General features: G+C 43.6%; 1 protein-coding gene across 1 annotated transcript in view; it reads left to right on the top strand.

Moving 5' to 3' along the window:
- The first annotated feature begins 2,284 nt into the window (after window positions 1–2,284).
- CASS4 (Cas scaffold protein family member 4) overlaps window positions 2,285–12,075 on the top strand; it is a 37,599-nt gene continuing 27,808 nt past the window's right edge. Inside the window, exon 1 of the mRNA XM_043480221.1 lies at window positions 2,285–2,674. Coding sequence (XP_043336156.1) covers window positions 2,639–2,674 — 36 coding nt within the window. The 5' untranslated portion in view covers window positions 2,285–2,638. The remainder of the gene's footprint in view (window positions 2,675–12,075) is intronic.

The following is a 12,075-nucleotide window of genomic DNA, read 5'->3' as shown; positions in this document are numbered from 1 at the left end:
TCCTTGAAAAAGATATGCAAATGACAGCATTCTATCTGTATAGGGACCTTCAGGGTCATCCCTTCAGTACTGGGAAGAACTGCTGTCTGGAATTCACCAAGATGATGGGAACCATCCAAACTTAAATTGGCGTGAAATCTGTCTGTTGTCTCTTCCAGGAGACTTGGGTTCAGAGTCTATATCTGTTCATCACTTGAGCAACTTTGTCCAGCCTTTCTACTTTTTTCCAAATAGACTCAGCAGTCAACAATACAATAGAAAACAGAGGTTGCCAGTGTGGAGAGGAGAAAAAGGAGTGACTACTGATAGGTATCGTCTTTCTGATTGGGGTGATGAAAAAGTTCTGAAATTAAATAGTGGTGATGGTTGCACAACTCTGATTATACTAAAAAAAACACTGAATCATACTTCTGTGGTATGTCAGAGTGAAGTAGTGAAAATGTCAGTCGCTTCAGTCAAGTCTGACCCCTTGCGATTCCATAGACTGTAGCCCATTAGGCTCCTCCATCCATGGAATTCTTCAGGCAAGAATACCAGAGTGGGTTGCCATTCCCTTCTCCGAGGGGTCCATGTGAATTATATGTTAATAAAGCTGTTACTTTTTAAAATTCAATATCAGCAGTACAGTACAATGAATCCCCATGGATCCATCACTCAGACTTCCCAAGTTTCAGCTCATGCCCAGTATTGTTCTAATTACCTCTATCTACTTTCCCCTTGAATTATTTTGAATTCTCAAATTTTGTCTGTAAATATTTCAGTGTATATCTCTGAGAGATAAGGGCTTTTAAAAATGCAATCATAACATCATTCCATCTCTATACATAAGAAGCATCAGAGTTTGGTTTCATAGATTCCCTCTCTGAAAACACGAACCTCAGCCTTAGCTAGACAGTGCTTGCCTCTTCCTTATAAGGTGCTCCATGACCCAAGGTCACTGACACAGAGGAGCTGGTAAAGCCAGAAGAAAGCAGGAGCAAATTGGTACACCTGAGAGAAATATCCAGATTCATATTTAAAATCATCTGCTATTTTGTAGCGGCCTTTGCCTCACAAATATCACCTGCAGTAGTACTAATGATTTGTCTCATCTGTAAAGATAAACAGGATAAACAGGGTATGTACCTGTAAAAGATAAACAGGTACCATCTGTTAGTCCAGGCTCTACACTGACCTGCCCCTGCTTCTCATACCTTGCCTTCCATGTGAAGCCTTTCCTAGATTATTCCCTCTTCTCCTATCTCTGTCCTCCGCTCTATGGATCTCCACCTTGAGCTTGTTGCTCAGTCATTTTGTGATGGTTCTGTGTGATCTTTGTTCTTTCCCTCTTATTTGCTCTCATCTATAACATGTCAACCATTTGGCCAGGGAAGTTCCAACAAAGGTAACAATTTAGAATATAGATTGTCTCCCACTGGAAATCAGCTCTTTCCACTCATAAATCCTTCCTGGTGCTCAGACAGGACAACCAGCAGACAAGACAGTAAGTGCTGTAATCACAGGATGGGAAGAGAGAGAGAGCTCATTGGAGAACCTGAGCATGGCTGGAAGGATGGACACCAGTTTGTTTACATGAAACAAAAATGCCAACATGCCTAGCAAGCCTTTTGCGCCTCTGTAGGTCCTCTCTGGATATTTAGTCTGAATTTAAGGAAAGTGGAAAGAATCTGCCTGCAATGCGGGAGCCACAGGAAACTCAGGTTCGATTCCTGGATGAGGAAGATCCCCTGGAGAAGGAAATGGCAACCCTTTCCAGTATTCTTGCCTGGGACATCCATGAACAGAGGAGCCTGGTGGGCTACAGCTCAAAGGATTGCAAAGAATTGGACGTGACTGAGCAACTAAGCACGCATGCACACAAGGAAAGTGGAACAATTTAGCAAGTTGTACTGAATTGCATGATGAACTAGCATTGTGGCTTCAAGTTCAGATGGTGGGCGGGTGAGATTTGCGAGATAATGTACTTGTATTGACAAGTGCTCAGCATAGCCCTGCTGCAGAGACCACACCCAAAGACCAGGGGGTGGGCAATGGGGGTCGGAGCAGGAGGACGTGTGTGCCTGACCCAGAAAGATGTGGGAGGAGGTCTCCTGGGTACCGCTCCCCCATCCCCGGACTCATTTTCTCTGGCTGTTGCAGGGCAAATCTTAAGGGGCAAGAAGGAAGAAACACTGACTGCTATCAGAAATGTGTCCTGGCGGCCTGTAATCAGAGAAATAAGTTTGGTCTGTCCAGTGGGAGTTGTTCCACGACGTTCAAGGAATGAGACTGCCGTGCATTCATACACTCAGCTTTTCAAAGTAGGAACTTCACCCTATAAAGGAGAAGACTATTTTTTTCCCCTTTTGTGGTTTCTCAGAGCAAATGTGTGACAGTCTCTACTCATAGACGTAGAGGCATTGAGGAGTGAGGGTGGCCTTGATTTCTCATCTCCCCTCCTTCACCTCTTTTCTTCTCCTCCTTTCCATAAAGTCTGCCTTCTGGGAGAACCATTCTGACAATTTCCTGTGCTGTCAGATAGCTCCATAGAATTCAGTTTCTGAGAACCAGCCAGAGGCATGCAGTGACATTGCGTAACCGCTTCTGAAGTCAGAGATATCAGCCGCCGGGCTCAGAGGAGCTGGTTCACAGGAGCAACATGAAAGGAGCAGGCATCCTGGACAGAGTGCCCAAGGTGAGTGGCTGGGCGGTCTGCAGGGGCAGAAGATGGAGCAGTCTGTTTGGGTTAAGGACAGCAGCTGATTTCAGTGCTGAGTTTCGGATGAAGTAAAAAATGTAACAGTAACCTGTAAGCTCTAGAGGGGAAAGTTTCATGGCAGTTTAAGTGCAGAAAATATATGTCCTGTAAAGCTCCTTACCAGTCTGACTCAGAGTTGGATGCAAATTATTTTCTAGCAAAACTCAGTGTACATGATTGATAACACAACCCATCTCTTTGTGCCCATTCATCTTCTAACACATTTCTGAGCGAGACACAGGTCTCTGCTCTGGCCCTGAGCCCTCAGCAGGCTTTCCTATGCTGTTTTCATACCTTCTGTACTGATTATGCCTGAGCAGAGCTCAAGTCTGTGGCAAGGATCAAAAAGGTTTTGCTATTATAAAGTTGAAATGGCTGCTTAAAAAAAAAAAAAAAAACTGCTCAGACACAGGGAAAGTGAAGGTCAGGGTTATTTTGCTACATCTTCTTAAAATTTTAAGTAGAACAGGAAAAAGAAATGAAGCAATTATGAAATGGGGAGCTTGTTTATATGATTAAATATGTGATATTTATCATTAAAATAATAATCATAGGTGTCACTAGTGAAAGTTACAGCTGAATAGCCTATGACAGCCTCTGTTATATATCTTAGCTACCCTAGAATTTTGTACTCAACTATTTTCTTTGAAAAAGTTTTAAAGCACTGGGAAAACAGAAAAAAAAAAATTCAGTAAACTTATGCATTATCCTTTACCTAGATTCACTGATTCCAGGCACTTTATCACATTTGTGTGCATCTATTTGTATATATTTAGATGCAGGCTACATTCACATTTTCCAGAAATCAAAAATTATCCTTCCTACCTTTTTTGGCTATTAGTATGTCTTTGTGTATGTGAGTGTTTTGTTTTTCTAATCCCAGACTCATTCCAGGATCACACATTTTGTTTGTTAGGTCTCTGTCAACCGTCATCTAGAACAATCCACTACTTTTTATTTCTTTCCTAATGTTGGCATTTTCTATGAATATCCAGTTTTTTTTATGATTTAGACTTCTTTTTATTTATGGGCCGCTAAATCTGCCCAGTTTCTACAGAACTTTACAGCATGTGATTAGCATATATATATATATATATATATATATGCATGTAACATATATCTGATAGTCTCAGCATCCCCATAAAATTCTATTATTGAAAAAAAAATTCTATTATTGATATTATACAGATAGTAACAGCTGACCTTTACTGACTGTCCATCTGCCAGGCCTGGTGCTGAGTTTTCTGCTTGCTTTTTCTTATTATATCCTCTCACCATCTCCATGAGATAGGTGTGTTACTTTTATCCTCATTTTACGGATGAGGAAAGTAGACCAGATAAGGACAGATGACCTTGAAACAACTTGACAAGGTCATTTGCTAGTAAGTAGAATGCCAGGAACCAACCAGGTAGACTGACCCAAGCCCCAGCTCTTAACCACCTCACTACAACCTGATCCTTAGGCAAGAGGTCCACACTGTTTTCATAAAGAGCCAGATAGTGTTTTATGCTCTGTGGGCCACCTCTGATCTCCAGTGCAAATTCTTGTTTGTTTTTACAACCCTTTAAAAATATGAAATCATTCTTAACTCTTGGACTGGTCATGCAGATTTGGTCCAAAGGCCCTAGTTTGCCGACCCAAGTCTTAGATGAATGACATGTGAACTGGTTCAAATGTCCCCACCCGGTAAGGGCAGTCGCAGGGCAAGAACCCAAGTCTTCCACTCCCAGTCCTAAGGCAGCCTCACCTCACAGTTTCCCCAGCATTCCTACAAAACCACCAATTCACAAATAAAATAATATGCTTTTAAAAAATGGCTTTACAAGAGTGGGAGCAGTAACTGAATATCTGTGGGGCTTCTTGTCTTTCACAGTGAAAATTATGTATTAGAATGCTGTCTGTTTTAGCACTGTTGATCTACCTCAGTATTTTTAATGCCTACATTGTTGTTTAGGTGCTTCTGATGGTAACACAATACTTGAGGGGTCGTGCCATGGGAGCGGTCCCCCACATTGGGGCATCTGACTTTATTTTTTTTTAGGGGGGGCATCTGACTTTAAAGCAGCCCCGCTTTTCACTCGGGTCCCCCCAACACCTCTCATGCCCCGATGGCTGCCTGTGCACGTCGGGAGGCGAACGGAGCCTGCCCTCTCGGGCTGTCCTCAGTGTTGCTGCCTAACAGCCAACCTGGACTTCCTCGTCAATAGAGTTTCACCTGTGTGCACAGCAGACTCTGTGTAATTGTCTGACTTTTATAAAGTTTCCCCAAACTCTCTTATTAAATGAAGAGAAAAACTGAAAAATAAACGTGATAAAATTAGAGCTAGGAAACACTGACCTCAAACAGTGTGACTGCAACAAAAATAGAGACCATGATGCGTTGCCAAGTTGGTAAACCCAGCCTCTCAGTGGACTGTAGCTGACTGGCTCCACGTCCAACTCATTCAAAAGCTAGAAAATTAGGTCTAAAAGACAAGATGAATAAGTGGTTTTATTAAATGTAAGTCTTTGCTTTGGACTTTTGGTCATTTCATAAGTGCCTTATTTGTGAAAATAGAGTCTGCGCCTACTTTTGTGATTCAGTCCCATTGGTTGCAAATTGTGTTTACTTCTGAGTGTGTGTGTGTGTGTGTGTGCGTGCGTGCGTGCACACGTCCCCACACTTAGAAGTGATACTGAAAATAGCATCTTTGTCTTCCTGGAGTGAATGTCCAGAAATTGAAAGAGGAATCATGGGTCAGATAAGCATGATGGTTATTTTCCATCCCTTTCTGAGAATCTCGACTATTTGAAAACCTACTTTCTGTAGTATTTTCTCTACAGTCTAGACGTTCTCTCTTATGAGTAGAGCTATAGGCTGTTTGCTCACTTGGTTTTCTGAAGGGAGTTTTCAGACAAGTGTCTTCATTGTGTTACTGAAGGGTGGATGGTCCAGAGAACTGATTGAAATCATATTTATGTTTTAAGAACTTTTAAATGTCCTGAAATGTTGTCAGCATTTCAGATTTCAGCTTTGGTTGAAAAGCAAATGGTCCTGCTCCATCACACCTCTGAGTGGAATGGTTCCAGATTCAGTCAAGGAGGGTCTATAGTGAAGACTTTGAATTGTTTTTTAAAAAAAACCACCAACATTCCCAGGGTTGGTTTAAACCCTGATAGACTAGGGTGGCGTCAGAGTGTCCACCAGTTGTTGAGACTCTCCTACTCTGGTGCTTCTGGGCAAGAATGCTCACTGAGGCTTTGTTTGTGAGCGGGGAGCAATTTTAGGCTCTCCTTGTACCTTTAGAAGCTCTGAAGTCGTCATGAGACACTTGAAACCCAGTATTTGTTGAAGAAGAACAACTGGGATCACATGCAGAGAGCTTGCCATGGCCCACAAGGCCTTACCTGATCCACTCCCACCAGCTCCCCCACTGGAGCTGAATTCCTCCCTCACCGAATTCCTTCCCCTTCTCCCCTGCCATTCCTGGCCTGGCATGCTCCTCTCTTCCTGTGGCTGGACCACTGGGTACTCCTCTCAAGCATCTCGCCAGCCAGAGGCCTCTCTGCACCACGCTATCTAAACCGCCTCCCTTTATACACCCATTGCATCATCTCACCATGCATCTCAGCCTCTCTTATCAAGATGGGAAATTGTTTGTTTCCCGCTCTGGAAAGTCAACTCCATCAGGGATAGATCTGGGCTTTCTCATTCAGCGCTGCAACTTTACGTATTTACTTATAGCTGTGCTGGATCTTCTTTGCTGCACAAGGACTTTCTCTAGTTGCAGAGCGTGGCGGGGGTACTCTAGTTGTGGAGTGCAGGTTTCTCATTATGGTGCCTTCTCTTGTTGCAGAGCATGGGCTCTAGGTTCATGGGCTGCAGTAGTTGTGGCTCCTGGGCTCTAGGCTCAATAGTTGTGGTGCATGGGCTACGTTGTCCATGGCATGTGGGATCTTCCCAATCAGGGGCGGAACCTGTGTTTCCTGCATTGGCAGGTAGATTCTTTACCACTGAGCCATCAGGGAAACCCTCAGTGCTGCATCTTTAGTGCCTACACACAGTAGGTATTCAAGAAACACTTAGGTGTATGTGTGTGTGTGAATGAATGGGAGGTTAACAGGCGTGCAGAGCCCTTGCAACACAGCCTTGAGGACAGGAACAGTACTTCCCGCTTATCAGATGTCTGGGAACAGAGGTCATCCCTGACTCTCAGCTTTCCTAACCCCTCCCTGGCCCCAACCTGACCCACCTCTCAACCTAGACACTTGAGAATCACCTGCTCCTTCTCCCGTGATCAGATATTGCTTTAGCTCTGAGCCTTTGCAACCGAAGTCATAGCCATAAGGACTGGTGGCCTCCCTCTGACCTTATCCAGCAGCTTGACCCCTTCACCTGCCTCCCAAGGCAGGACAGGCCAACACAGCACCCAGTGGAAAACACAACTCATGGTTCACTGTCATCCTTTCACCCAACACATAGTTATCAAGCTCTGGGGATCAGGGTGATCAACACCCTGCTCCCGTGGAGTCAGAAGGTCAGTAAGTCAGTAAAGGGACACAATGATTTCAGATGCTGCTAACTGCCCTAAAGAAAACCAAACAGGGTGACCTGGCAGAGGTGATAGACAAAAAGGGCCTCTCTGGAAACTGGAATGATGGGGAAAGTATTCCCGGCAGAGGGAACAGCAAATGCAAGGGCAGGAATGAACTCAGCAGAGCAGAGTGTCGGTGAAAAAGCCAGTGATGTTAAAGAAGAGTCACAAGGGGAGAAAGTGTCAGAAGTGACATTTGAGGGGTCAGCAGTGTCCTGTGCACACTGGGTCTCGTCGACACTGTAAGAACTTGGACTAAGAACTTGAACTGCAGTATAAAGCAGTAGCCTGTTTAAAGCAGAAGGTGACATGGACTGTCTTACCTTTTAAAAGATCACTCAGGCTGCTGGGTGCCCACGGCAGTCAGTGGGAGAGTGCAGAAGCAGGAGGTGAGTCAGGAGACCGAGCAGGGCTTCCTTTCCATCTTGGATGGTACCCTGCTGTTCCCGATGCACATGGAGAAGCATCATTCGCTCTGCTTTTTGAAAAAAATAAGATGTTTGGTGTTTGAAAGTCACCAGGAGATGTGAACAGAATGAAGAGTGAATAAAGATATAAATAGCTTTTAGTGAACTGCATGTGCTAAATAATTTTCTAAGGAACTGATTTTTTATTTAATTTTTTAATTGGAGGATAATTGCTTTACAGTGCTGTGTTGGTTTCTGCCATAGAACAATGTGAATCAGCTTTAAGTAGACATATATCCCATGTATCCCCTTCCTCTTAAACCACCCTCCCAGCCCCCTCGATTTTTTTTTTTTTTTTTTGGCTGCACTGAGTGGCCTGAGAGATAAGTACCCAGAATTGGGATTGAACCCTTGCCCCCCTGTAGTGGAAGCTCAGAATCTTAACCACTGGACCACCAGGAAAGTCCCAAGAAACTGATGTTTATTTTTCACCAACTTTATTTCCATTTTCTGTTGAAAATCCTTTCCTTCAAAAAAAAAAAAAAGAAAATCCTTTCCTTCATTCCACAAACATTAAGCCAGATGCTGCTCTAAATGCCACAGAGAAAAAAGGTTTAGTCTCCTTTCTCAATACTTAATAAATCATCATTAGCATTAAAAATCCAGTACAGAATATTATTCTTTCCCCTGTTTGATAACCTTTAATTCCCTTAACAGGGTATTTACTAAAGAGCTCACTTTGCTGGGGGCAGGGGGGGCGGTGGTGGTGGAGTAGGGGAGGAAGCAAAACACAACACAACACCATCGCACTTACCCCTAAAGTTAAAAACATCTGCTAGGAGACTTTTCAAAGGAAAGTGGCCTGCATGATAATGGAATGGGGAAGCGGCTGTAGAAACATGTGTGGTCATCTTGGAACCGTGATGACTCAGGGAGGAAATGACAAGAGGGGAAATAACTTCAAAGGAGGAAGGTGGGAGGCTAGTAACAACAAAAAAATGCCCCTACAAGTGATACTCGAAGACTTCAACATGAGTTGCAAAAAGGGGAAGTCATCTGTTAGGAACCACTTCCAGATGCAGTGCTCATGAGCCATGTGTTTAGCAGAATGGGAGAGGGCTCTTGCGTGCCCACGGCCAGGACAGAGTTAGGACCCAGAATGCAGCAGAGGGGCGGCTCCTCGCAAGAAGGGTTTGCCGGTTCCTAAGGCACCTCAAGGAAGTGTTCATCCTGGGCAAGTCCAGGAGACCCATCTGCCCATTCAGAGTGGTTTGCCATGACTTTATAAATTAGTGAAATGTTCTTTTTCTTTAAACCATTGCTTCTCATGACTTCTCTGGTGGTCCAGTGGTTAAGACTCTGGGCTGCCAGGGCAGGGGTCATGGGTTTGATTCCTGGTCAGGGAACTAACCTTTGCGTCCCAAGAGCAACAGCAGTTTTGTTTGTCACACATTTGTTACAGCAGCCTATCATTTGGGGGTTGCAGTTGGGGAGAACTGGGGTAAGAAAGCAGTAGGATGCTTCTCTCTTGGAGATATTTGACATCTGGTTAACAAAAGCTGAAAGGTGCTTGGTGGTCCAGTGGCTAAGACTCCAAGCTCCCAGGGCAGCAGACCCTGGTTCAATCCTTGGTCAGGGAACTAGATTCTGCACACCACAATTAAGACCTGTTGTAGCCAGATAAATAATATATTTTAAAAAAGAATGTTCACTTGGGTTCAGAATTTAAACTCACAGGTTGAAAGAGCATGAGAATCAATTACTAACAGTGGAAACATCAAGTGGCTTTTATACTTTGGGAAACACCAAAATGTAGGGATCAGAAAATCAACAGGGACAGTTGCAGAGCACATTGTCTATAACCTTCCTTGTGGTGTCTCCTGTAAGACTAGCAATTGGTTTGTCTGTGGCTCATTACTGACAACAAAATGAATAAACCTGGTAACCTGGAAAAAAATCCTGCTAACAGAAGGGGAGAAGAACTTAAAGAACAGGTGGCTTGTTGCTTTCCTAACAGCCCTAAAAATGACCCTAGGCAATGGAGAATTCCGTGAACAAGTATGAACCTTCACTTATTTCTCTGCAATCTATTAAATAGCTTGGACCAGGTTTGAATTCTTCCTGATCAATCAAATGGAAAAACCACACCCTGCAGGGACTTTGACCTCGGTCACACGAGATTACTTTAGGTGTGGTCCATAGATGGGAGATTTGTTAATGTTAGCTATGTATTCTAATGTGCATTGGGAAAAAACCAAAGCTAGCTCATCAAATTTTTAATTTCATAGGTCATATTGCTTTGGGAGAGTGTTTTTTTTTTAATTGGCTTAATTTAATATTGTTCTTTAAGTTAGAAAGTATACAAACAGCACACAGATATGACAGGAAGCATGCAGTTAATAGTCACCCTTCCTGGTGGCTCAGACGGTAAAGCGTCTTCCAGTAATATGGGAGACCCAGGTTCGATCCCTGGGCCAGGAAGATTCCCCTGGAGTAGAAAATGGCAACCCACTCCAGTACCCCTGCCTGGAAAATCCCATGGGTGGAGGAGCCCGGTAGGCTACAGTCCATGGGGTTGCAAAGAGTTGGACACAACTGGGTGACTTCACTTTCCTTTTTTCCTTTCCTATGCAGTTAATAGACACACAAAGTTTAAGAAGCACAGTCTTAGACAAAGCTTTCCCCCAATAGGGGTGGTGTAATTGCTTCAGACTGCTCAAAGGCCATGAAACACCTTCTTTGGTCTCCACACCATTCCTTCCCTTTACCTTTCAAAGCAAGAAAAAAGGAAGGAAGGAAAAGATGAGATAGGAAAAGATCACACCTGTCACTTTCTTTAATTCCTCTGATGACTTTCACAAAATAGGAGATAAGAATAAGAGAAGAAACTATGCAAAATGTGGGGGGGTGGTTGGAGCTGGATGGGAACCCTACACTTTCAGATGAGGGTCCTGTCCTGAGATCCAGGAAGTTCTCAGCTACTTGCCTTCCTCCCTCCACAAGTTTCTCACAAGAGAAGGCTGAATCCCAACCACTTACCTTGGCCCACCTTTGCTCTCAATAACTCTTTTCCCCAAACCAAGTATCTTAAACAAAAATTCAGGGACTTGTCTAGCAAGGAAGGAACTTGGAGGTGGAAAGGGGCTTTGGGGAATGGATGAACAAATATCCTGCGTCTCTAGGGCACTACAGGCTACAAAAACAGTTTGGTACAACACCAACCTGTCTTGGGCCACATCCAAAAAGATCAATTACTTAGAAGACCTGGGAGATCTTCACTGTTTGATCGTTTCAACCCTGAGCTTAGACTAAGGGAACTTGTTCACCTTGCTCCCCCTAATACACATCAGACATACAGTTTGTGCTTGATAAGTGTCAAATCAGTGAAGCAGGGAAAGCATATTTTAGCAAAGTTCCCATGAATAGGGGAAGTATATTCAAACATCTGGGTCTGGTGAAGACCCAAATCTATTGGATAACCACACTATTCAGGCATCAGGGAAGAAAATGCCTCATTTCCACTCAGTGGCTTTGGAATTTTTTTCTGGCCACTGTCTCTTCCTCAAACTCTTATTAGTCGACAATGCCTTCTGTGTCTAAGGAAGTCCCCGTGTGAGAGACTTTTACATCTGAACCATCAGGAAGAATTCAAAGCTGAAAAGATCAGAGTTCAACGTTCTGATGGAGAAATCAGTTAAGGTTGTGCCTGTTCACATAGTCAGGATCATTTTTAGAGATGTTGAGAAAACAAGGAAACCTTCTTTTATTTGTTTCTCTCTCTCTCTTTTTTTTTTTCTTTTAATATTTTTGATGCATTCTTAGCATGCTCTTTCTTTCTTTTTTTTTTATTTGGTTGCACTGGGTCTTTGTTGCTGCTCTCAGGTTTCTCTAGTTGAGGCGAGTGGGGGTTATTCTTTGTTGCAGTTCACGGGCTTCTCATTGCGATGCTTTCTCTTATTGCAGAGTGTGGGCTCTAGGGCAAGTGAGCTTCAGTAGCTGTGGCTCTCAGGCCTTAGAGCATGGGCTCGGTAGTTGTGGCTCACAGGCTTAGTTGCTCTGTGACATGTAGGATCTTCCTAGACCAAGGATCAAACCCATGTCCCCTGCATTGGCAGATGGATTATTTACCACTGAGCCACCAGGAAAGTCCTGTTTCTCTTAATCTGGAAAAGGGTATTTCAATATCTCAGTTAAATAACTTCAGATGACTTTCTCTGCATTCTGGAGCCTTTCTGTCCAGAACTTTTCAATTTTTTCCTCAAAGTGGAGTAGTGGAAACCAGTTATTTTCCTAGCCCATCCAAGCAAATTAATATTAAGCACAAGAAAGACAGCAGTTTTCCCTCAGCATCTCTCA

This window comes from Cervus canadensis, chromosome 10 (assembly GCF_019320065.1).
Source record: "Cervus canadensis isolate Bull #8, Minnesota chromosome 10, ASM1932006v1, whole genome shotgun sequence".
Lineage (NCBI taxonomy): Eukaryota > Metazoa > Chordata > Mammalia > Artiodactyla > Cervidae > Cervus > Cervus canadensis.
Note: the sequence above shows the minus strand (reverse complement) of the source record. Positions and strands in the feature narration are given on the sequence as shown.